This window comes from Malania oleifera, chromosome 10, assembly GCF_029873635.1.
Source record: "Malania oleifera isolate guangnan ecotype guangnan chromosome 10, ASM2987363v1, whole genome shotgun sequence".
In the NCBI taxonomy this organism is placed as follows: Eukaryota; Viridiplantae; Streptophyta; class Magnoliopsida; order Santalales; family Ximeniaceae; genus Malania; species Malania oleifera.
In genome coordinates, this window is record NC_080426.1 from 311,120 (window position 1) to 339,057 (window position 27,938).

A 27,938-nucleotide genomic window follows, 5' to 3' on the forward strand; every position below is an offset into this window, starting at 1 on the left:
TAAGAAGTATCTGTCGAAGAACACCTCCTTCAAATGGCTCCACGTCATCTCCACCAGACCGACTCTCTGCTTCTCTAGCAGGCTCACAGCAGTCCACCATCACCCTGCCTCCCCAGACAGCTGGAAGGTGGCATAAAGGACTCGCTGCCTATCTGTGCAGTGTAAGACCTCCAGAATCCTCTCAATCTTGTCAATTCAGTCCTCAATTATCATCGGATCAAGTCCCCCAGAGAACGTCGGAGGATGCATGCGTGTGAACCTCTCAATGGTGCACCTCGCCGCAGTAGGAGAGCGTTCGCGTCTCCTAACACTCCACCCGATCTCCCGTAGCACATGCCTCGTCAAACCTCCAGGCATAGAAGGAGACTATAAGGACCCGAACCCGAGTGGGTTCTTACATATAAAATTTTCAGCGGACGCAAATAAATCTAAATTATTTTTATTACCAGAGCACTAATTAGCTTTATTATAAATATATGTCTCAACTATTAAAATGCAAATTTCTAAAATTCTAAAATACACAAACAAATTTTAAATTGAATTATGCTAATTTTTTTATTCTACTCTGTTCTTTCTATTCTCGCCCATGCACTTGCTACGCCAGATTTCTGGTACTCTCTTCAAAATGATCTGAAATGTAAAATAATGATTGGGGTGAGACGACGCTCAGTAAGTAAATAAGATTATTATTATTGTGTAGCCAAAATTAGCTTTCATAATTTCGTAAAATAATATTTAATACTATAACTTCAAAAAAGCTTTTAAAATAAACGTAAATTTAAAATTTTCTGCATAAAAACTTTTGCCATCAACTACAATAGTAAAATTTTATAATCATATATTATAACTGTTAAATTAAACTTTTAACTTTAAAAATTGTGATTATAATTTTTAATTATATACATATATATACTTTTCCTTATACGTTTCATTTAGATCATCATTTAGGCACAATAATGACCATGTTCATATAAACTTATACTTTACCTTTAAATCATCAATAATTCTATACACGTAATTAAATATGTATATACATATACTGTAAAAATCACCCTTAGGTCTGTTAATCGTAAGTCATGTTTACTCCCATGACTGGGTTGTGTGGTCCGAAAACTAGACTTAACTGGCTGGCCAATCAAACTAAATCAACGTACATCATCATAAAGTGAGACTTTTCCTATTAAACCCTGGTCCGACCCAGGTGTGCACTCAGGAGAAGTCCACTACCATATAAAACCACTTTGTAAACAGTGTGGGTGCACTCTGATCCATTTAAACTTTAAGTTGCGGTACCAAACATTTGTAGTTTTCTGTATCATCTGAATCATAAGGGGTTTTAAAAACATTTTTATTATATAATTTCTACAATTAAAATAATATCATGAAAATTTCATTTTTAATCATATTTTCGTGAAATAGGCAACATAAAAAAAAAAAAATCAACTCATGCAATCTTTACTCATATTTTCGTGAAATATGTAATGTATAAATAAACACATGTCATACAAAATTTTCGTGTTAAAAATATTTTCTTGAATAAAAATTAATGATGTAAAATACTCGAGGGGTTTAGAATATTTTTTAACTCAAAAATAAATACAAGTATATTAAAGATAAAATTAGTATAATTAAATATGCGTAAAAATAAATTCAAGAGAATTTTATGAAAATGACTAACATAATCGAAATTTACTTACAAATAAACTCGGGTATGAATTTTAAGTAAAAATCTAACATAATAAAATTTACTTACCTCTTCCTTTACCTTATGCTACGAACACAACGAATATCTCTAAAAAATGAGATCGGAAAGAGTAGATGAATGAAAATTTTAATTATAGCAAAAATTCTCCTTCCACCACTAATCCTTCTCTTCCTTTAAAATTTTTTTGTGAAAAATGAAAGTTGAGAGTTTTCTATTTATTGGAAAATTTTGGGGAAGAAAATTGAATTTGTAAAAGTGTGAGGAGAATGATGAAATTATAATTTTTTTTAAAATTAAGAAATGGGCATGAGATGGGTTTGACATGGGTTAGGTATGAGATTGGAATGGAGGTCATGTGGGAATGCTTGTCACCACTCCCATTTAATTAATTTTTAACTAATTAATTAATTAATTTTTTAAAAATTTTTAAAATTATTATTATTATTATTAAGTTATGTTTTAGTATTTTTTTTTTAAAAGAATTAAGTTTGAATTTCGAAAAGTCATGTAGGCCCCACACAACTCCGAGACCCAAGTGGGTCTTACGTAACTCCATTAGTCCTCACACAATTTTATGAGCCCTACATAGTTTCGGGATTCATGTGGACCCCACACGACTTCGGGACTCATGTGGGCCCACATAGGATACCTATATTATTATTATTATTATTATTTTACCATGTATATCTACAAATTATGTCTGTCAAAACACTATTTTATGTATATGTACTTATTTACATGTACAAACAATGTTTATCCTGTTTATCTTATAAAATTCAATTTTGACAAGACCGACCTCCAGGGAGCGACTGAGCCGCAATGGTCTCTGAGCACTCGCTAAGACAAGGTCTTCCTTAGGCATCAAACATGGAATCAAGGATCATACAGAAAAATACTTCTGTATTAATATTAACTTAATGACCATTTTTATTATTTTATTATTATTATTATGCTTTAATTGTATATATATTTTTAGGTCATCATAGAGACTCATCACTCGCCGTGTCCTCGGAGCCACTCTCCAAGTTATTATCCATGGGCTCCATTCTGACAAACGATAGGAATCTATTAGTACTCATATAACACGTACAACTAACACAATTTTTTACGACTAATTATTAACTACCACCTCACGGGTCCAGGTCTGTCCTATCACATCGACACGAATATCATCAATGGTTTGCCATGATTTTACTGAAATCATCGTTTCAAGAAAAACACGGAACACCGCTGATGAGTCCTTGTCTAGCAACAAAACAACCCTCGCCCTACTCTACCCATTTTCCAACATCTTATATTCTGGTATGCACATACAACTATACCTAACTAAGTCTACAAGACTTACCAACCTAGTTAGCTCTGATACCAAGCTATCATGCCCCGAACCCAATAATGGAACCCAAGGGTAAATTAGTAACCTAACTTGTCCCTGTTTTATACAAAACATCCATACACGGGACAATGAATAAGGGTTCGACCCCGTGGGGTTCCCAGGCACCCTAAACATATCCATATAAAACAGAATATACACAACGAAAAATGGTCTTTCTATACACATCCAGTACCACACCAGAGTTTATACAAAAGGAAATCTAGGTCCATAAGACAAAACACAACCCGGGTGTCAGCCAAAACCACAAAAGACCACCCAATGACCACTACGCTCCCAACTCAAAGGACACTAGTTCCAGTTACTTGAAGGACTTGAAAAATATGTTCGTACAGCAGGGGTAAGACACCTCTTAGTACGGAAGAATCAAGTTATATCGATGTGTGACATTTGAGTGCTATCATGACGCAATACATACATAGTTAAATGCAATTCCAGTATTTTCACAATACAGTTCTAGTACAGTGCATACATGCACACACACATGATCAAGCAACCCGGTGTCGTCACACCCTTTGGCCCGAAGCCGGCCCGCATTACATGACGTCCCCGACAAATGGCTAGTCCTAAACTCCCATGACATCATACCGATACAACTAGTGGATCCACACCTTTCGGTGATTAGACGGCAAGGCTCATACCCTCGGATATAGAGCCAGACACTCTTTCAGTACCTTGAACAATTTGGAACCCAGTTCCTATTGCATTTCCACAAAACACAACCATGCATGCTCATATAACCAAACAAATCACATCCATTTGGTAATATAAAATCATGATTTTCCAAACATATACAGTTTAAATAAGTCAAGGCACAACCATCCCTATAACACAATATATATCACAATATATTTACGATTTTCTAACAAAACCAGGGATGTAGCTCGTCGCCCCCTTTTCCCAAAACTATAATAATGAAAAACCCATAGTTTTACCCTTTAGATCCCCCCAAATGAGTAATCAAAACGCACATAGGACCGTGAATCACAGTTCCACTAAGTATGATTTCAAAAATAATTAACATAAACTGAATCCCCTTACCTTTCCCCAAATGGTCAATCCCGAACTCTATGGCCCCTAAACAATAATCTGAGTTCCCAAAACCTACAAACCATAGTACAAAATATACTCACAACCCTATTCTCTACATAACTATCGGATCAGAATTGAAAATCGAGCCTTACCTCGATTTCGAGCCAAAACCCAAAAGTGCCCGGAACGAAGATCCGATCCATAAAATTTGTAAAGAATCCTTCACTGATCCTCGTGGTAACGTCGGATCATTGATTCCAACAACGATTGGCGCAGAAATTTAGAGAGAGAGAGTATTTCAAATTTTTAAAGAGATAGAGAGAGGATTTGAGATATCTTAGTTGAGAAGTAATGAGAACTGATATTTGTAGCCCTTTGAATTGGCTGTCCTCGTCAACGAGATGGCGTCTTTGTCGACGAGACACCGAAGACACCTCGTCGATGAGACGGTGACCTTGTCGACGAGCCTGAGATTTCTAGATTCTCGAAACCCCTCGACTTCTCCTCGTCGACGAACCCATGCATTTCGTTGCATTCACAAAACGTCTCGGCTTCTCCTTGTCGACGAGCTCCTGCACCTCGCCGCCGAGAAATCTAAAGCCTTCGTCGACGAACTCTGGCTTCATCGATGAAGCCTGCTCAATTACCATTTTACCCTTCTCTTAATTAAATTAAATCCATATGTCACGGTTCGAGTTCTTACATGAGGAGTTTGTTTTATTGATATATTATGAATGGTTCATTGAAAATTGAAGCAGTGAAGGGTGAACTTGTGATTGATCCTATGTGGATGTGAAATGTGTGCAGTATTTTGTGCGGATGTGAAGCGTGTGCAGAATCTTGTGTGGATGAAAAACGTGTGCAGTATCCTGTATCGATGTGTGTGATTGATATTGAATGTGTGTGGGTATATATATGAATTTTAATGTATGAATATTTAGAGCGAAGTAAAACTCTTCACCCAAGGGTTTATTGAGTAAGGTGAGTGCCCTGATAAGTATCAGTTATAACCTTACCCAAATAAAAAAGGACAAAGTTACAAACGATATCAAAGCGAAGGGGCGTTACATGTATGATGGACGTGTAGTCTCCCCGATCCTCGGGAACTTTCGTTATAAATACTGGTTATGTATGTGTGATTATAGTATATAAGTGTATTAGCAGTTGTTGTTGATTAACAAATAAATATATTTGTGTACACTAAAACTCATATGCCACGCACTGTTATAATTTATTCTATCCTTACTGAGAAGTGTCTCACCCTAACGAATTATTAATTTTTCAGGTAAGAGAGGATTCATTTCATACAATTGATATTATATTTTTATTTCTTCCATCTAAACTTAAAACTTTGGAATGATTTTTTAGAATATTCTGTACGCCCTCTAAATTTAATTTACTCTCTTTTAAAGGGATGAGATTGTGAGTCTATTTAATAAATTTTCATGGCATGGAAAATCATGAAAATTTAAATAAAGTATACATTTATTAAATTACCTATGAACTCTAATGCCTAAATGTTTAAGTTAAAATAAATTAAAGATATTTTAAGAATAATAATTAAACTAAGGAAATTGTTTACATATATTTAATTTTCAAAAAGTAGTAGGACAGATATATGTTCCATTTGAAACTCTAAAAATATTAGGAAAAATAGAAAAAACTATCAATCAATCATGTTTGATTGTTAAGAAAAATAAAAAATATATTAAATTAATGAATAAAAAATTAATTTTATGTTACATTTAATTTTTTCTAAATTTTAGTAATATTAAAACAATTTTTTTTTATAAATTTTTTTTATAAAAAATATATAAAAATTTTCGTTACTTTCCTTTCCTTTTCTTTTTTTTTACTTAAAATAAAATCTTTGAAACTGACTTGATTGCCACTCAGCCGCATGGCATTCCCCCCAGTAAAATTGTGCCTACAGCTTGTAAGCTTATCGAGCTCATCTAAAAAGGAGTTCTCCTAATTTCCCAGATCAATCCTTCTCAATTTTTTTAGCTCTTTCATTCTCGCTGTGCCTCTTTCAAAGAATTAATATTATCTTTGTTTTTTTTTTTTGTTTTTACTGTAAAAATAAAGACAGGTAGGAAAGGAGACGGAGCCACGGAGCAAGGGCAAGAGGCGGGTGGCGGAGGTACGAAGCATATGCAGTATTCACGGCCTTTGTTGAGGTACGGACTGAGGATGCAACCATATCCTCCTTATTCTTCTTCCATATCCTTCTTCTCCTCAAACCCTAACCCTGCATTACTGCGTCGCACCATGAACCCTGCCTGTGCAACTCCCAAACCTTTCACTGTCATCCCTCCGGCGTTTTCGACTCCCAGGGTTTCCCAGTCCAGCTCGCATAGCATCGCATTTCCCAAATGCTTCTCCTGCTTTACCAATTTCGCTCCCCCTTTATGCGAATGCCAATCCAACGACTCTATCCCGCAACCCCTCGTCGTTGTCTCTTTCTACAAGTTCGCCGATTTCCCAGAGCACGCCGATATGCGAAAGCCCTTGAAAGAGCTCTGTCAAGATCTGGTAATTCTTTCACTCACATATTTTCTTTCGGTTTTGTTTTGGGTTCTTTTCCCCTTCTGTATTTGTTCAGTCCTGTCCGAGTTTGAAGTATGAATGCCTGCAGTGTGCTGCAGATAGTCTCCCAAAAATAATGCTGAATATATTTTGTTTGAAAGGCAATAACGCTGAATATTTGAAAGTATGAGATTGTTTTGTATTTACGAGACTTGCACCTATACGATAAAAGAGAGGTGGAATGACTAAAATAACGTCTGCTCCTAGGTAATGAAAATGCAGACTACATTATTTAGATGATATTTTCTGCGAAATATAGAACAAATTTATATTTTTTGGTTGGATTGTCTAAACTCCAAATTGCAATGCCTGCTTAATTTCTTATTCTGGGAAGAATTTTATCTTTCTGGCATGCATTAGGGGAGATGTTAATACTGTTACTCGATTGTTTCACACTGGTCTCATGTTTGATATATGGTTCTGTGAAATTGATCATTAGTATGATGTGGGAATGCTATTTCTTGGTTAGAATATTAGTTAATTTAGTCAGACAAACATTATAAACATTGACACTGATTAGTTATAGGAGAAGATGACTTACATTACATTTCAAGCTTAAACTACATTCTGTGTAGGTTTTTTACAGGCATCTTTATTTTTGTGTGTTTTAAAACCGTGCTTGGGTAAGAGCAAAATTCTAGAACTTCCAGTATAAGTCTTAGCTTAATATTGGCATTTATTTGAATGTTTTTTCCCTAAATAAAGTAACCCTAAAGTGGGGTCGGCTATATGAATCCTTTTCCGCCAATTTATGCGATCATAGACCATTTCTTTTGATAGATTTAAGAATATTAAATCCTTACGTACTATCTCCCTTCAAGTTATTTTAGATTTACTCCTATCCCTTCTACTGTCCGCTACAGTAACTAAGTCACTCTTCCTCACAAGTGGTGTACTATAAGGCCTATGTTGCAAGTGGCCATACCATCTGAGTCATCCCTCCCGTATTTTATCTTCTATAGGAGTTACACCTAACTTACCACGAATATGTTCATTCCTTAATTTATCTTTTAATGTTATACCACTCATCCATATAAGCATTCTCATCTCGACAACTTTTATTTTTTGGATATTATGTTTCTTTGTCGCCCAACATTTCGATCCATATCGCATAGCTGGTCTTATAGCTGTCATATAAAATTTCCCTTTCAATTTTAAGGGTATTCTACGATCACATAGAACACTTGAAGCACTTCTCCATTTTACCCAACCTGCTTTAAATCTATGCATTACATCATCTTCAATTTCTCCTTCAACTTGCATAATAGATCCAAGGTATCGAAATCTACAAGTGCTATTTATTTCTTCATCATCAAGTTTAACTTTGTCACCAATATTCCCCCTATCATTACTAAAATTACATTTCATGTATTCTGTTTTATTTCTAGTTATCCTAAAGCCTCCAGATTCCAAACCTTCTCTCCATAATTCTAACTCAGTCTCTACTCCGTCCCTAGTTTCATCAATTAATACAATATCATCTGCAAACAACATATACCATGGAATCTTCTTTTGAATACTCTTAGTCAATTGGTCCTTCACTAAAGCAAAAAAATGAGGACTCAAAGCAGATCCTTGATGTACACCTATGGTAATTGGAAATTTTCTAGTTTCTCCATCTATAGTCTTTACACTAGTCATTACTCCATCGTACATATCCTTAATGACATTGTTATACTTACAACATACACCCTTTTTTTCTGAAACCCACCATAGAACTTTCCTAGGTATCCTATCATATGCTTTCTCAAGGTCAATAAATATCATAAGCAAGTCCCTCTTCTTTTCCCTAAACTTTTCCATTAATCTTCTTAAAAGATAAATAGCTTCTGTGGTAGATCTCCCAGGCATAAAACCAAATTGATTTTCTGAGATCTTCGTTTTGAACCTTAATCTTTGTTTAACTACCCTTTCCCATAGTTTCATCGTATGACTCATAAGTTTAATTCCACGATAGTTATTACAATTTTGAATATCTCCTTTATTTTTGTATATAGGTATTAAAGTGCTTTTCCTCCATTCATCTGGCATTTTCTTCGTTATTACAATTGTATTAAATAAATTAGTTAACCATATAATTCTGTTATCACTCAAGCATTTTCAAACTTCAATTGGGATGTTATCAGGTCCCATAGCTTTCCCATTTTTCTTCTTTTTTAGTGCAAACTTAACTTCGTTAACTCTAATTTTGCGAATAAATCTTATATTTTTAGTCTTTTCCTCATTTGACAATTCTAAGTTTAAGCCTTCTATTTGGTTTTTCGTTAAATAACTTACTAAAGTAACTTTGCCATCTTTCTTTAGTATCTTCGTCCTTAATCAAGACAATATCATCCTCACTTTTTATACATTTTACATTTCCTAAGTCCTTACTCTTCCTTTCTTTAGCTTTAGAAAGTTTAAATATATCTCTTTCTCCTTCTTTTGTACCTAATCCATCATACAAACTATTAAATGATCTATATTTAGCTTCACTAACGGCTCTTTTTGTATCTTTTCTTGCCTCCTTATATTTTTCAAAGTTATCTCTGTTTCTACATTTTTGTCATATTTTATATCAAATTCTTTTTGTCTTTATGATTTTTTGTACTTCTTTATCCCACCACCAACTTTCTTTGCTATTCGAGAATCTTCCCCTTGATTCACCTAAAATCTCTTTTGCTATCTTTTTAATAGAGCTAGCTAATCTTTTCCAAAGAGTATTTGTATTTATCCCATCCTCTAAGGTCCAATCCCCATCTTTGATCGTTTTATCTTTAAATTTTATTATATTTTTTCCTTTTAGGTTCCACCATCTAGTTTTCCTACACTGGTTTATTTTATCCTTTTTCTTCCATTTTTTAATACATATATCTAACACTAAGACTCTATGTTGTGTGGTTAGACTTTCACCTGTAATAGCTTTACAATCCTTGCGTGATAAACGATCACCCTCCTAGTTAAAAAAAAATCTATTTGACTTCTATTTTGTCCACTTTTAAAGGTTATTTAGTGTTCTTCTCTTTTCTTAAAGCAAGTATTCATTATACTAAAATCATATGACATAGAAAGTCTAAGATCATCTCACCATACTCATTTTTGTCTCCATATCCATATCCTCTATGTATCCTCTCATAATTTTTATTATCGCTTCCAACGTATCCATTCAGATCTCCTCCTATAAATACTTTCTCAGTCCCTGGTATGCCTTGTATAGTACTATCCATATCTTCCCAAAATTGTCTCTTAAGATTTTCTACTAAGCCAACTTGTGGGGCATAAGCACTAATGATATTTATTATCTCTTGTCCTAATACCATCTTGATTTTTATAATTCTATCCCTTACTTTAGTTACATCCACTACGCTATGTTTTAAATTTTTTGTCTATAATAATGCCTACTCCATTCTTATGTTTTTCTTTTCTAGTGTACCAAAGTTTAAATCCCGATTTATTAATTTCTCTAGCTTTCTCCCCCACCCACTTAGTTTCTTGAAGGAAAATTATATTAATTCTTCTTCTAATCATTGTATCCACAATTTTCATGCTTTTACTCGTAAGTGTCCCTATATTCCAAGTTGCTAATCTAATCTTAGTTTCCTGAACTAATGTCTTTACCTGCCCACGTCCAGAATGATGTAGGAACCCTCGCATATTTGACACCGTACCCGGGTGCCGACACGGCGCATCGCTTCGGGGTGACGACCTGGCCCACTCTCGCCCACTTTTCCCTACACCCGGGTGGTTCAAGTGCAACGCGTTGCTCATAGGGGATGCCCTAGCAAATATTCGATAAGGATTCATATCATAGTGATATGACTAATTTTACGCTGGCTGTTAGTTATCTAACGCAACCTTCCTCCTTAACCTGGGTTTGGGACTGACTGTGTGTGAAAAAATTAGGACATTAAGTGCATCACTGGCGGATTCTAATTTTTCAATAATAATTTGTTCTGATTCTAATTATTTGATTATCTAATATTTTCAATGTTTGCATGTGCATTTTATCAATATTTTTCATAATTTTTTGCATTATGGAAATAGTGAAATATTAACACTGGCTTTGACAGTTATAGCTTTCTTGACTATCAAACGTATGGCCCACCATTGTTACTTCTTATTACTATCAAAATTAATGCTTGGCCACCAAATTTTATGGCTCAAATTTACAATCTAACTACTAGTATGTGGGATGATGATGCACAACACACTTAAAATATGCTTCTTTTTTTTTCAAAGGAAAGATGAGATTGAGAAGCATCCACATCACTCATGTTGCTAAAGTTGGATCTTAAAATTGGATGCTCAAGCATTTTTCACTTTGCTATATGTTGTGCACCTCTCACCAAGCTGATCCTATTCAGCGTGTTTCAGGTGGTATAATTCTTTCACCAGAAGGAATCAATGGCAGCATATGTGGAAACCGAAAATCCGTGGAAACAGTTCTTGATTTCATCCAAACTGATAACCGTCTAAAGGGGCTAAGGCAAGTGGAGTCACCTGTGAGTCCTGAGGAAGAAGCTATCCATCATGGACATTCTAGAACTTCTCCTCTGGCAGCAGGGGAAGATGCCCCCTTCAGATGGGATCATGTGAGGATCAAGTTGAAAAAGGAGGTATTGTTCTCTGAGCCAAACCAGTGGGTTGTGTGTCTGGAATGTGGCTCTCATTTTATAATAATCTTGGGAAGTACCGCGTGTTTGCTTTCTGTAAGATGGTTCCATTTTTGGTTCATGTTTGTCTGGGCAGATTGTTTCTCTTGGAATGCCTTCTGTTTCTCCTATCGCAAGAGTTGGAAAGTATGTAAGCCCAAGGAATTGGAATGCATTGATTAGTGATCCAGACACGGTGGGTAATTGAATTTTGTTGCTATTGTTTAATTTTCTGGTCAATCTCAATTTTGATTAATTAACTAGCTTTGACTTAAGGAATTTATTCAATCAATTTTTTTGGGGTGCTTTTGTGATATTGTCAAACAAATATAATTAGTACTTAGGTCTGCTGCCTGCTTTAGTGGGAATTTGTCCCTTTTGATTTGTTGTTTCGTGTAGGGTGGACATTGACTTTGTTTTATTAGCCCCCTAGGCCATAAGAGACAGCAATGTATTTTTATTTTGCTAGACATGGCAGCACATGGGGGCAGGTGAGTGAATGAAGGGGGTGGGTAGTTACTTAGAAAATGAGTGGATGTTAAGGAGTGGGAGAGAGAGTGTATGGAGAGATACAATAAACCAAACAAACGTGCCTCAAGTTCCATGAGGTGGGATTTGCTACATAATTCCCCTTATTCCATTCTCCTTTATGTTTTTCTAGATTTTCGAGATTTCGTTATGAGATGTCTTATTCTCCTAGATGTAAATTATTATTCTATTAATGAATTGTTCTTTTATTATTAAAAAAAAAAATCCCCTTCTGCTATTCTGCAGGAAGGGTAGCGAGCAGTTTGTTCCACTTGGTGGGGTTTGCTACATGAACCCCCTTCCACCATTTTGCAGGGAGAATAGGGAGCGATTTTGAGTTTTATTTTTAGTTGATACCTCTATAGCCCTTTTTTGCTGATGGTATAAAATTTTTGATAGTATTTGAAAAGTTGTGGTGCAGCTGCTGAGTAAGTCAGCTGCTGAGTAAGTTATCTTTTGACAATTTAATTCATGTGCTTTGTTACTGAAGTAATCTTAAAAGCTTTTAACAAATGATCTCTTCAAAATTATGTTGAATTTAAAATTTCAAAGGAATTTTGTCCAATTATATCAAAATAATGAGAAATATATATAAAAAATTACTTCGAACAAGGGAATGCCCTTGGTTCCAACTAGCTATTTACGAACAAACTACTTATATAAGCCCTGCATAAATAAAATAAATAAATAAATTAGGGGGCATACTTCTTTATTTTATTTTTAATTAGGACTGCACCAAGTTTAGGTTGCCTATGTATCCTTTAACAGGATCAAGCTAATATGTGTTTTGATTTAATTATTTTAATGTATTAGAATTGTTTTAATGTGTTCAGATTTAATTATTTTTATTCATTTAATGTGTTGGAATTGGTGAGAGATTCACTTGGTAAATGACTCTTTTTATTTGATTGAAATGTTGAAAAATGCCATTTTATGCATTTTGTGAGTTAGACAGCTTAGGCTCACATTAATTAATTTAAGTGGATAGTCTAGTAGGTTTTTTCTCTATTTTTGTTTTAGTATCTGTGAGAGGTCAGGGCCATTGGTAGGTTTCGTCGGTGTATGGTCCTTCTAGACCAACCTTTAGGAGCCCTTTTTGGGATGAGCTTGGTTATGTGTATGGCTTTTGTGCTCCTAATTGGTTCATGGAGGGTGTTTTTGTTACTGGTTATTTAGTATTTTAACATTACTATTATGTGTTAGAGTTTTGTTAGTAATAAGTATGCGTTAGTAAGGGTATTATGGTCATTCCTTTTGTTCTTACATATATTATAAGAGTGAGAGACACCTATAATTGAGTTTAGGTCTTCCATTTCACCCAATTACTAAACATGATATTAGATGGTGATCCAAACTAAACCCTACTCTCCTTAGCCGTCTTTGGAAAACACGATTCCCGCAGCTGCCCTTAGATTCACCCTTATTCCATATTATTTCACAAAACCAACCATACACCCATAAACAGGCTCCCCTGATGACTCACCCCACGAAACTCATCGTCGGAGGTCCTCCCACGCGCCTCCATGCGTCAGCCAAATGCCACGAGCTGAGCTTGTTCAGGGCATTTTGCTTGCCTGTGACTGCTTGACTCGTGTGTTTGGGATGGGTTTCCATCATGTAAATACTAGTGTAGGTTTATTTTCCAGTAGTAGTTTCTCCCTATGCTAAAAAAAGGCAGTATGACCCCTCGGTCACTTTGATGTTTCCTAGTGGTAGAGTGAGAATAACATAGAAAGATCTTTAGGGGAGGGTGAGTGTTCATCAACTTGTAAAACTTACTAGCTATTGTCAACGTGTTTAGACTACTTGCCGCCTTCGCTAGTCACACAATGTTAACGAAGGTGTTGTTAATGAATTACGTTGCTTCAATGTTTATTGCTTAAAGTGCCATTGCTTTCATTACTTGATTACTGCTTCCGCTTATGTTTGATTGAATGACAATGAAAGTGTTTTTTGGGTGAATTGTGGTAAATGATAGGCTGACTAGTTAAATAAGAGGGCAGCTAGCGCCGCACGGTCCATTCACAAAGGTGTGAAATACTCGGCCCGTGACACCTGGTATTAGAGCTCCGTTAGTTGCTATGTGAATTCACTTGCCTTCGTTGTGCTATTGGTAAAGCTTTAATAAATGACCATGCCGCCGGCCAATGTTGAGAGAATTAGTGTGCTGGAAGCATAGGTTGAGACGACAGCCAACAATGTGGCCATAGAGATGGCCCGATTGATGGAATGTGTTGATGAAGTGGTGGGATAACAAAAGCATCAACAAAGTTTGATAAGTCAAATGCCGGAGGACTTTCACCATACTGTGGAAACCTTGCAAGCTTATATAGTTGATTTGACTGCAAAGGTGAATTTGGTGGTTCTTGCTATGGGAAATTCTAACACTCCGGGGTTTAGCAAGACCAAGGTATCAGAATCCAAGACGTATGGGGGTGCCCATGATGCCAAGGAGTTGGAGAACTTCTTGTTTGATATGGAGCAGTACTTTTGCACTTTGAGGACAGACTTAGAACAAGTGAAAGTGGATACTGTGACTATGTACTTGGTTGATGACGCCAAACTGTGGTGGCATACTAAGTACAATGAAATTGAAAATGGACGCTGTGTTGTGGATTGGTAGGCAGACTTGAAAAGAGAGCTCAAGGCCCAATTCTTTTCTGAGAATGTTGAGTACAATGCTAGGAAGAAGCTAGGAGACCTCAAGAATATTGGTTCAATCAAGGATTATGTGAAACAATTTTTTGCTTTGATTTTGGATATTAAGGACATGTCGAAAAAGGATAAGCTATTCTATTTTCTTGAGGGGTTGAAACTGTGGGCAACAATAGAACTTCATAGGCAAAGAGTTGAAGACTTGTCTACTGCACAAGTTGTCGCGGAACGTTTGAGTGACTACACTAGTGATAATACCACTTCATCCAAAGAGTTTGGCGTAGGGGGAAACAACGAAAAGTCTTTCAAGAAGGGAAAACCCAAAAGTGGGGAAACCGACTATAAGGCCTCAACTTCAAAGGAAGCTTCATCATTTTGAGGGTTCAAAACACTCAATGGAAAGAATATAATTTCATGCTACTTGTGGTGAGGCCCTCACAGAGTTGTTGAGTGCCCTCACAAGGTATCACTTAATGCCTTACAAGCTTACGCTGCGGAGCAGGTAGTGGAAAGTGATGGGAAAGAGGAGGATACCCCAAGGATGGGTGCAAGCTAGTGAACGCTCTGGAAAAGCAGGCAAATGCACTGAAAGTTACACAAGCAAAAGGATTGATGTTTGTGGGCTTGAGGATCAATGGGAAGAGTATTTGCATTATGGTGGATATCGGGGCTACTCATAATTTTGTACAGGCAGAAGCAAGGAGACTCAACTTATCCTTGGAGAAGGATTGAAGACGCATGAAATTATTGAATTTTGTAGCCCAACCTACTTTGGAAGTAGCCAAGCAAGTGATTGTGAAGCTTGGATAGTGGGTAAGTCATGCGAAATTCACAGCTGTGCCATTGGATGACTTTCAAGTCATTTTGCGAATGGACTTCCTGAGGGAGACTAAGGCAGTGCTGATGCCTTTTGCTGGTTCTTTGTGTTTGATGGGAGACCACCGTTGCATGATGCAAGTTGTTGCAAAGAAAGGAGACGATGAGAAGTTCCTTTCAGTCATGCAATTCAAAAGGGGGTGGTTGAGAAGGGGTGAGCAGACATATCTAGCCACGGTGGTGGTAGATGAAGAAGTAGGCCAAGAGCTGGTGCCTACGACCATCCAAGCTGTGTTAGATGAGTACAAGGGGGTGATGTCGAATAAGCTGCCTCATAACTTGCCTCCACGATGAGGTATGGAGCAAGAGATCGAGTTGTTACAAGAGTGAAACCACTTGCTAGGGGGCCATATCGAATGGCGCCTCCAGAGCTAGCAAAGTTAAGAAAACAACTTGATGAGTTGTTGGAAGCGGGATATATTCGTCCTTCCAAAGCACTGTTTGGAGCATCGGTGTTGTTTCAGAGGAAACATGATGGGAGCATGCAGATGTGTGTAGACTACCGCGCACTCAACTAGGTGAAAGTGCACAACAAGCATCCTATTCCATTGATTGCCGATCTGTTGGATCAGCTGAGTCATGCCAAGTACTTCACTAAACTTGACTTGATGTCAAACTACTATCAGGTGAGAATTGATGATGAGGATGGGCCGAACACAACTTGTGTGACGCGGTATGGGGCATATGAATTCTTGGTGATGCCATTTGGGTTGACGAATGCACCTACAACATTTTGTATTTTGATGAACTTGGTATTTCGTGAGTACCTTGACAAGTTTGTCGTGGTGTACTTGGATAATATTGTTATCTGCAGTTCCACTTTGGAGGAACATAAAGAGCATCTACGGAAGGTATTTGACAGGCTGAAGGGGTACAGTCAGTATGTGAAGAAAGAGAAGTGCTCTTTCGCTCAGTAGAGCATTAAATTCCTTGGTTATGTGATTGAGCAAGGTCATATCAGGATGGATATGGAAAAGCTAAGGGCGATTCAAGAATGGAAGATCTCAACTTTTACAAGAAGTTCGTAGAGGGGTACTCGCGGAGAACTGCTCATATGATAGAACGGTGCCTTTGACGGCTTGAAGGATGCCATGATGAGAGATCCGGTACTTGCTCTTCTGGATGTCATGAAACCCTTAGAGGTGCAAACAAATGCATCACACTTCACCTTTGGAGGAGTCTAGTTACAAGATGGACACCTTGTTGTGTACGAGAACCGTAAGCTTAGTGAAGCAGAGCGGAAATACGCAACTCAAGAGAAGGAGATGCTAGCAATGATACATTGTCTCCGCGTGTGGCGGTATACTTACTTGGGTCAAGGTTTGTGGTGAAAATGGATAACTCTCGTGTTAGCCACTTCTTCACACAATCAAAGTTGACACCCAAGTAGAGCCAATGGTAGGAATTCTTGATAGAATTTGATTTCTCCTTTGAGCACAAGGCGAGGCGCCTGATTGAAGTTGCTGATGCACTGAGTAGGAAGGCCGAGCTGGCGGCCTTGTAGATGGTAGCACACTTGACTGTGAGGACTATTACCATGATGATGCAGGAACGCATCAAAGAGAATTTAGCCAAGGATCCAATTGTGCAGAACCTCATGAAGCTGACTGAGGAGGGGAAAGCACGTCAGTTTTGGATGGAAGATGGATTGCTGATGACCTATGGTAGCCGACTCTTTGTGCCACGAGCTGGTGATCTGAGGAAGACAATCTTGAGAGAGTGTCATGATACCATGTGGGCCGAACATTTAGGATGGCAGCGCACTTTGGCTTTACTGAAGTAGAGGTATTATTGGCCGCACATGTGTGAAGATGCGGTTGATTATACCCGAACTTGTCTCACCTACCAACAAGGCAAGGGGGAGCGGAAGAAGATTGTAGGACTATTGGAGCCCTTACTAGTACCATCCAAACCGTGGGAAAGTGTCTTCACTGGACTTCATCACCATCCTGTTCAGAATGGGAGACGCAAGGTCTATATTTGTGGTTATAGATAGGTTTTTGAAGTACGGTATGTTTATACCTACACCAAACTACTGTTCTGTAGAGGAGACAACACAATTATTTTTCAAGAATGTTGTGAAGTATTAGGAGGCTCCCCAAGATATTATTAATGACAGAGATTCAAGATTCACCGACAACTTCCGGACAAAACTTTTCTGAATCCTCGGTTCACACCTTGACATCTCTTCGAGTTACCTTCCACAGACAAATGGACAGACGGAGAGATTCAATGGGCTACTAGAAGAGTACTTGCGTAATTTCGTTAATGCCAACCAGAAGAATTGGGTGCAACTACTTGATGTGGCTTAGTTTTGTTTTAATGCCCAAAGGAGCTCAACAACCAACAAGAGCCCTTTTGAGCTTGTTATTGGCTAGCAGCCGCTGTCTTCACACTGTGGATGAGCCGTGTAGAGGAAAAAGTCCTAGGGCGTACATCTACACCAGATAATGGAGACAGAACACAGAGATTGCCCTAGCCTACCTAGAGATAGCTTTTAAGTGGATGAAGAAGTGGGCAGATTAGGGGAGAAGATTGCAACACTTCAACGTAGGTGACTTGGTGCTTGTTAAGCTCAACTTTGAAAAGATCAAGTTACTACGAGGACGATATAGGAGATTACTTTGAAAATATGAAGGACTAGCCCCCATATTGGCCAAATTCGGGAAGGCTTTTTATAGAATTGACCCTCCGACTTGGATGAAAGTGCATCCTGTGTTTCACTTCAGCTGCCTCAAGACGTTTAACGCCGACACTGAAGATTCGAGCGGAAGTCAGTCAACCAGAGTAGAATTGAAGACAGTACAGCTTGACAGACGTGAAGTTGAAGACATCCTTGCAAATAGAGAGTTCACTTCCTCGAGTTAGAAGCGGTGGAGTTCTTAGTGAAGTGGAAAGACCTTGGTGACGAAAAAATTAGCTAGGTTTTTGCGGAAGATATGCAACCGTTTGTGGACAAAGTTGATGTGTACGTAGCGTTAAAGTCTATGACGACGTTGACTGCATAAGTGGGAGAGCGTCACGAGCTGAGCTTGTTCAGGGCATTTTGCTTGCCTATGTCCGCTTGTCTAGTGCGTTTGGGATGTGTTTCCATTATGTAAATACTAGTGTAAGTTTATTTTTCAGTAGTAGTTTCTCCCTATGCTAAAAATGCAGTATGACTCCTCAATTACTTTTTTGTTCCCTTTGCCATGCTATGATTCCTTCTCTAAACTATATTATCAAGCTGTTAGGTCAGTTTTTTGCTAAAAAAAATTCGACCTTTTTCCGACTATGCACTTGTGACATTTTGTTAATGCTGTTCAAGGCTTGTGAAGGCTTCTTTGTGAGTGTTTTTTGGAGCTGTAGCAACATTCATATGTTCAGTTATGAGGCTGCTATCTCCATCAGTGAGTTGTTCGCCTCGTCTGTGGCAGTGTGACACCCAAGGGATGGTTCTTTAATGCTTCCTGAAGCTGTTTATCAATTGTTATTGAGTTTATTGGGTCTGAAACAGTGGGATTTGCTGTGTTTTTTGATTCACTATTCTAATTCCTTCCATATACCAAAATATCAAGCTGTTGGGCATGTGCTTTTGCTCCAAGATCCAATCTTTGTTGTGACAATGCACTCATGGTAATTGGTTAGTTATTGTTTGGTGTTGGACCTTCTGGGGTAGTGGCAGTGCTCATAAGCTATTCTTTTTTTGTGTGAGGCTGTGGCAGTGTTACTTTCTTGGGGTTGCATCTGAGGTTGTTGGTGATTTGTTCATGGAAGTTTCGGTGGTTCACCTCTCCAATTTTTCCAGTTAGGACATAAACGGGTTCAGGTTCGGGTTGACCTATTTATTAATGGGGGACTACTATGTAAACCCAAACCCGTCCGTTTAATAAAGGGGTCACCTGTTTAAAAAATATAATTTATTTATTTTACTCTCTAAACACAGACAAATACTCAACCCCACTAATCAAACTCCGATACACACTAATCGTCAAATTGCACTCTTCAGCTTGAAACACCGGGCTCATTATCTTTTGGGTCTTAATCATCTCCTTAAACAAATTGAAATTGTGGACTTTCCAAGTGAACTTTCCACTCAAAACATTCGAAACTGGACCCTCAGCAACCAACGATGAAATTGACGACCCAAATTGCGCTTCATTGTGATTGACACGGACGGCGACGATGAGGAGGAAGGGGTCGAGATGGAATGCTGCGATTGCTTGGATGTAGATGAGGACGATGACGGAGTTGCTTCGGATGAACTTCGCTTCATTGTTTGTGTTGCTCCTTTGTTCGCCTTGTCTCCCCCCTATCTATAGTTTTGGTTTCGATGATGGAGCTACTTCGGATAAGGGATGAGAGACTCTGTGAGGCCGTGACTCGTGAGGGAGATGGCCAAATGGAACTTGGAACTTGGAAGATGGTGTGCTATAGCCGTTAGTGTAACGCCCTGAAAATTCTGGCTATATTATTATTTTTTTCATTTTACTTAATAAACTTTGATACCACAAACTGTAAACAATGTCAACCCAGACCCAAAGTGGGGTGGCGGGGATATACCTGTAATAAATACATTAGCGGAAAAACATAACACACCAAAACTTTATATACAATACCAGAGTGCTAGAGTCTGTAAAATATACATACAATTCCCCAAAAATCCATCGGAAATCCCAAGGATTTTCAAACATAACTCTAGACCCCAAAATAAACACATATCCTGTATTCCTGAAACTACACATCCACTATCTCGGAGCTTGCTCTGTGTGGCTTCCTGGATTACCTAAAATGTTTAAGATTCCTGGGGTGAGACACCTCTCAGTAAGACGAAATAAGTTATACCAGTGTGTGGTAGATGAGTTTTACACAAATAACATAACTGTTAATTTAAACTGTAACTTAGATAACAATTTAATGTATATACGTATCGTAACTTACACTCATGCCATTTAAAGTGCACATTTTGTATTGGAGTATACTTCTAGCCATAATTCATAGTTTCTGTTTCTGTAAATCTATGTATATATAAATAACTGTGAAAATTTCCCTGGATGGATAACTATAATCATGAATTAATCCCGCATGATCGGGTTGTGCGGCCCGTGGGCTGGACTTAACCATGGCTGGTCTACTGGGTTAAGTTAAACTATAACTCGTCTATAGTACGATTGGCCTGCTCAACCTGGTTCGGACTGCTAGGGAGCTCCTCTACTCTTCACTGAGGCACAATCGACTGCCATCACCACACTCCATTTGAGATGTGTGGTTGCGCTATCTATGCTGTATTAGTTACGGTACTGTGCTTTGTGTTCTGTTCTGGTCCATCAAGGTTCTGATACTGTATAATACTATTTCTATTTATTACTGTTTTACCAAGATTTTGTATAAACTAAAATACCATGATTTTGTAATTTCTGTAATATCATGGTTTTGTAATAATTGTAATATCATGGTTCTGTAAAAGTTATAATATCGTGGTTCTGTAAAAGCTTTAATATCATGGTTCTATAAAAGCTATAAAATTCTATACTAAATCTATTATTTTTCATGCCATACGATTTGAGTAATGCTTATAATACTATATTCTGTATGGGAAAACTGTATTTTATTACTGTATGGGAAAAATTATATTTCCTGCTGTATGAAAATAATATATCATCTATAGGGTTTTTCATGCAACCCAAATTTCTGAATTTTTCCGAATATGCATATCATTTGAAAAATCATAAATTTCCATGTCCATAATTTCATATCCTGTAATATTCTGAAAATCATATATTGAATCTCATAATCTTATACTATACTTAAACTGGTAAAATTTCTAAAACTAACTAGCATAACTTATTCTCCTTACTTGTTTCCTGGAACTATGCCTGTAGGGAATCCAATACTATGCCTGTGGCGCCCGCACAACCCCTGTATTCACAAACCTTGCCTTAATCAGTTCAACCCCAGAATAATAATCATATTCACATTTCCTAGGTCCACACATTCCAAAACTAGTTAAACTGTAAAATAACTAATAATTCATCTCCCTTACCTCAACTTCAAAGTGGTGCCTGGAATGCGTAAATCGAAAATCTACTCCGATTAACTTGATGAGGGTCGTTCCTAGGACACCATAGTGGTGTTTGATCGTCGAATTGGCTAAATTTGGAGAGAAATCATAGAGAGGAGGGGGAGAGTGCTTGCAGCGGCGAGGAGGGAGAGAGAGAGATAATTAAATCTTGTTTAACAAAATGAGCTGTAGGTTGCCTTTTATTAAGCACTGCTAGACAAAGTCGTCGACAGTTTTCTTGAAACCGTTGACGGTTTGGCTTTTAACCAAAACTTTTTACCATTTTACCCTTAACCGTGCCGCAGTAATTACAAAATCGTCGACGTTTTTTTGCGCCCCAACCAAACCAGATTCCTTCTTTTCTCTGTTTTTCTTATTGTTCCTATTTTCCGGGTCTCTGCAATTTTTCCCTCCTTATAAAAATTTCGTTCTCAAAATTTGCCATCTATCTTATGTATTAGTCTCTGAGGAAAATTTTCTGTAATTTTATTAATTACCCTCACTTATGGTGGATGAATACTATGGTTACAATAGGGTCCTGGGAGATTACAATCAATTACAAGAAAAAAATTCTCCGAAAACCGTTTATATCCTAAAACCAAAATACATTTCTATAATTAACTATCTTACACTGTATAAAACAAAAGCCAAAAATCATTATTTACCTTTATCTGTCCAATTCTGAGTCCCACCGAACAAGTGCGGATCTCTCTGATGCATCTTGTCCTCCAATTCCCACGAAACCTCTTCAACTGCGTGATTGTGCCAGAGTACTTTTACCAACGGGATCCTCTTCGTGCGCAATTCTTGTTCCTTTCGATCCAAAATCTGAACGGGCACTCTCTCGTAAGACTGAGTATCTCCGAGTTCCAGAAATTCATAATTGATCACGTGTGAAGGATTTGGGACGTATTTCTTCAACATAGCTATGTGGAATACGTCATGGATTTTGGATAGAATCGGTGGTAATGCTAAACTATAGGCAACTGGATCCACTCTTTTCAATATCTCAAATGGTCCAATAAACCTAGGGTTTAGTTTACTCTTCTTCTCAAATCTCATAATCTCTTTCATCGGTGCAATTTTCAAAAACACATTGTCCATTGCACCAAACTCTAACTCTCGCCGGTAAGTATCTGCATAACTTTTCTGCCGATTCTGAGCTACTCTAATTCTGTCTCTGATAAGTTTGACTTTATCATAAGTTTGCTGGACTAACTTTGGTCCCAAAATCTATCTTTCACCAATTTCTTCCCAGTATAATGGAGATCGGCACCTCCTACCATATAACGCCTCATATGGTGCCATTCCAATGTTGGCTTGGTAGCTGTTATTATATGCAAATTCAACTAATGACAAAAATTTTATTCAACTACCTCCGAAGTTTAGCACACAAGTCCACAGCATATCCTCTAATATCTGTATAGTCCTCTATGTTTGTCCATCGGTCTGAGGATGAAATGCTGTGCTGAACATCAACTGAAAATTCATGGCTCCTTACAAACTTTTCCAGAAACGAGATGTGAACCGTGGGTCTCAGTTTGAAACTATGGACACTGGCATGCCATGCAGTCTAACTATCCCCGTATGTATAATTCTGTCAATCTACTCATGGAGTAGTTAACTCTGATAGTAAGGAAATGGGTAGTCTTCGTCAATCGGTCAACGACTACCCAGATAGCGTTATGTCCATGCAATGCCGGCGGTGATTCTGTAACAAAATCCATCGTAATGTGTTCCCACTTCCATTCGGGGATATGAAGTGGCTGCAATGATCCCACTGATCTCTGATGCTCAACTTTCATCTGCTGGCATGTCAAACACTCCCCTACAAATTCAATGATTTCTTTCTTCATATTACTCTACCAATAAGTCTTGAAAATCCCTGTATATCTTAGTGCTTCCAAGGTGCACTGTATAAATGGATCGATGTGCTTCCTCCAGCATAACTCTCTTAGTCTCAACATCAGCAGGTACGCAAAGTCTGGTACGGAACCTCAAAGCTCCATCCTCTAAGACATTAAACTCTGCTCCCTGACCATTTCGCACTTTATCCATTATCTTTAATAATTCAACATATTTTATCTAAGCAGTTTTAATTCTTTCCTGTAACGTAGGCTATATAACCAGATTAGCGATGAACGTCTGGTGATTACCCTCTGCAAACTCCACCCCAAGCCTTTCCAAATCCATTTTGATATGATGTTGCTCCACTGCTGCTGATACTGAGGCACTTTTTGATATTCGACTCAATGCATCAACTACTACATTTGCTTTTCCTGGGTGGTAACTGATAGTACAATCATAATCTTTAATTAACTTTAGCCACCTCCTCTGCCTTATGTTTAGCTCCTTCTGTATGAAGAAATATTTAAGGCTCTTGTGGTCTGTGAAGATTTTACACCTACTCTCATATAAATAATGCCTCCAAATTTTCAGCGCATAAATCACTGCTGCCAACTCTAGATCATGGGTAGGGTAATTCTTCTCATATTCTTTGAACTGTCGGGAAGCATATGCTACGACTCTCCCTCGCTGCATCAGAACACACCTGAGCCCTTTGTGTGATGCGACACTATAAATTACAAAACCCTCTTCTCCCGAAGGAATCATCAGAACTGGTGCAGTGATGAGTCGTTGCTTTAATTCTTGGAAACTCTACTCACATTCCTCTATCCATTCCTATCTTACATTCTTCCTGGTCAATCTGGTCAAGAGGCCTGACAATGTAGAGAATCCCTCCACAAACTGGTGATAGTATTCTGTCAATCCCAAGAAACTCCTAATTTTTTGCACATTTTTCGGTCGTGCCCAGTCCACTACTGTCTCAATCTTACGGATCTACAAAAATGCCACCCTTGGATAACATGTGTCCGAGGAAAGTGACTTGCTTCAACCCAAAATTCGCACTTCCTGAATTTGGCATACAACCTTCTTTCTCTCAATATTCGTAAAACTATCCTCAAATGTTTCTCGTGCTCTTCAGGGCTCTTTGAATACACCAAAATATCATCAATAAAATTTACAACAAACTGATTCAGGTACTGATGAAAGACTTTATTCATCAGGTCCATGACTACGGCAGGAGCATTCGTTAGTCTGAACAGCATAACTAGGAATTCATAATGGCCATACCTAGTCCGAAAAGCTATCTTTGAAATATCTTCTGCTCTAACCTTTACTTGATGGTACCCAAATTGCAAATCAATCTTCGAGAAAATCTGGGTCCCCTGTAGCTGATCAAACAAATCATCTATGCGAGGAAACAGGTATTTATTCTTGATGGTTACTTTATTAATTTCTCTGTAGTCGATGCACATTCTCATCGACCCATCTTTGTTTTTCACAAACAATACCGACACTCCCTAGGGCAACACACTGAGCCTGATAAACCTATTATTTAGCAATTCCTGTAATTGTTCTTTCAACTCTTTCAATTCTACTGGAACCATCCTGTACTCTGCTTTAGAAATTGGCGCTGTTCCCGGAGGTGGGTCGATAGTAAATTCGACGTCATGATCAGAAGGCAGTCCCGGCAGATCCTCCGGAAATACGTCAGAAAAATCTTTCACTATCGGAATATCTTCTAATCTGGATTCTCCTTCCTACGCTTCTTTTACACAAGTTAGGTACCCCTGACATTCTTCCAAAAGCAATCTCCTCGCCTGAATAGCTGAAAAAATCTATGGTGGGGAACGCGCACACGTCCCCACAAATCGTTGCTCCTGCTCTCTTGGAGGTCTGAATACCACTTTTCTTTTATGACAATCAATACTGGCATAGTTGGCAGTTAGCCAGTCCATTCCCAGAATTACCTCGAAACCATGCATATCTAGAACTACCAAGTTCACTGGCAAAGACCTCCCTTGAATGTTGAGTGGACAATCTTTAAGTACCTTCCTGCACAATACTGTGGTCCTGGTCGGCGTAGCTACTGATAAACTAACATCTAAAGATTGAGTTTCTATACCCCATAATTTAATAAATTCTGGAGTTATGAAAGAGTGAGTCGCTCCTGAATCAAATAAAACAGTAACTTTATGTGACAATATAGAAATGGTACCTGTCACCACATCGCTTGCTGCCTCAGCGTCTCTCAGTGTCAAAGCATAGACCCATGCCGGGGCGGTGTTCCTCTGTTGATTTCCTTGGGGTGTTTGATTGTTTTCTCAGATTTGTTTAGGAGCGGGTGGATTAACTTGCTGCGCTCGGCAGTCTCTCGCAATATGTCCGGGTCTCCCACAACGATAGCAAACATTCTCTCCCATACAGCATTCTCCCATGTACCTCCTATTACATCTGGGACAAATCGGGCAGGTATGAGATCCTTGATACACCCATCTTCCTATCTCCTGTCTCTGTCCCCCACTATTTCTCCTTCTCGAACCCTAGCTAGGACCCGCCTGAAAACTAGTAGGCATAGGTCTCTTTCTCTGACTTTTCCCCTATGTGCCTCTCTGTTGACTGATCTCAGTTACGGTGACTTTATCCATCAACTTAGAAAAATCCTGTATCTGCAAAACTGCCACCTGCTCATACACCTCTTGTCTCAGTCCCCTCTCAAATCTCTAGGCCTTCCTGAACTCATTTGAGATCATGTAGGGAGCAAAATGGGACAACTCCACAAATTTAGTAGTGTACTGTGGCACTATTAGCTGTCCCTGAGTCAGATTCAGGAATTCCTCCATCTTGGCATCTCTAACTGAGGTAGGAAAGTAGCGGCCGTAAAATATCTCCTTAAACCTCCCCCAAGAAAGTGCTACTGGTGCTGGCCTCTGCTCCTCCAGGAGCTTCACTCCTGACCACCATCGTTTTGCTTCCCCTATCAACTTGTATGTGGTATACAACACCCTTTGTTCGTCAGTGCAATGCAGTACTGTCAAGATTTTTTCAATCTCCTGCAGCCACTTTTCTACCTTAATCAGATCTGTGGCTCCCGAAAAGGCTAGAGGATTCATTTGGGTAAACTGTCTGATCGAATAGCCCCGATTAGCTGGCCGGCAATCCTGTTCTTTAGAACTCCGTGCTATCTCAGTCATAACCTGTTGAGCAAAACTGCGCAAGACTGCATCAGAATTGTTGCCGCTCATACTAGAGGGCCCCGCAACACTACCCCCTCCCGTATGAGTATTGCTATTTCTAGGGTCCATCCTAAAAATAGAATAGAAATAATTTTAGAATTTCAACACCTTAACATGACAGTACTACTGTCTAACTAAGAACTTTAAGATATCCCCAATTTAAGATTCCACTTTACTACTCAGAAACAAGAACCGGCGATAGTTTACTATGACTTTCCTGAAATCCTCACCCCAAGAAAATCACAAAAACTACCGCGGAATTCTCTGTTTTCAGGCCACAAGAAAGAGCCCTAAATTCCACTCTAACTTCCATAACGATATCCTACTGTGCGCCTGATCCATTCTTTTTCCTACCCTTCATCTAAATCCATTCCTATATTCTGGTATTGTTTACCGCTGTACACTGAAGTCTACAGAATTTAGCAACCTAAGCTCTGATACCACAATGTAACGCCCCAAAAATTTTGGTTATATTATTATTTTTTTCATTTTACTTAATAAACTCTGATACCACAAACTGTAAACAAAGTCAACCTAGACCCAAAGTGGGGTATCGGGGATATACCTGTAAGAAATACATTCTAACTATGCAACGGAAAAACATAAAACACCAAAACATTATATACAATACCAGAGTGCTAGAGTCTCTGAAATATACATACAACTCCCCAAAAATCCATCAGAAATCCCAAGGATTTTCGAACAAAACTCCAGACCCCAAGATAAACACATACCCTATTTTCCTGAAACTACACCTTCACTATCTCAGAGCTCGCTCCGTGTGGCTACCGGGATTACCTGAAATGTTTAAGATTCCTGGGGTGAGACACTTTTTAGTAAGACGGAATAAGTTATACCAGTTTGTGGCAGATGAGTTTTACACAAATAACATAACTGTTAATTTAAATTGTAACTAAGATAACAATTTAATGTATATACGTATTGTTACTCACACCCATGCCATTTAAAATACACATTTTGTATTAGAGTATACGTCTAGCCGTAATTCATAGTTTTTGTTTTTGTAAATCTATGTATATATAAATAACTGTGAAAATTTCCCTCGATGGATGACTATAATCATGAATTAACCCCGCATGATTGGGTTGTGCAGCCTGTGGGCTGGACTTAACCATGGCTGACCTACCAGGTTAAGTCAAACTATAACTCGTCTATAGTACGATTGACTTGCTCAACCTGGTTTGGACTGGTAGGAAGCTCCTCTACTCTTCACTGAGGCACAATCTACTGCCATCACCACACTCTTTTTGAGGTGTGTGGTTGCACTATCTATACTGTATTAGTTACGGTACCGTGCTTTGTGTTCTATTCTGGTTCATCAAGGTTCTGATACTGTATAATACTATTTCTATATATTACTATTTTACCAAGATTCTGTATAAACTGAAAT

The 27,938-nt window shown here is 38.2% G+C and overlaps 1 protein-coding gene across 1 annotated transcript in view; it reads left to right on the top strand.

The window, feature by feature from the left end:
- LOC131165890 (rhodanese-like domain-containing protein 7) overlaps positions 1–27,938 on the top strand; it is a 76,739-nt gene that overhangs the window by 8,182 nt on the left and 40,619 nt on the right. Inside the window, exons 2-6 of the mRNA XM_058124041.1 lie at positions 6,024–6,063; positions 6,220–6,307; positions 6,464–6,662; positions 11,060–11,311; positions 11,445–11,543. Coding sequence (XP_057980024.1) covers positions 6,024–6,063; positions 6,220–6,307; positions 6,464–6,662; positions 11,060–11,311; positions 11,445–11,543 — 678 coding nt within the window. The remainder of the gene's footprint in view (positions 1–6,023; positions 6,064–6,219; positions 6,308–6,463; positions 6,663–11,059; positions 11,312–11,444; positions 11,544–27,938) is intronic.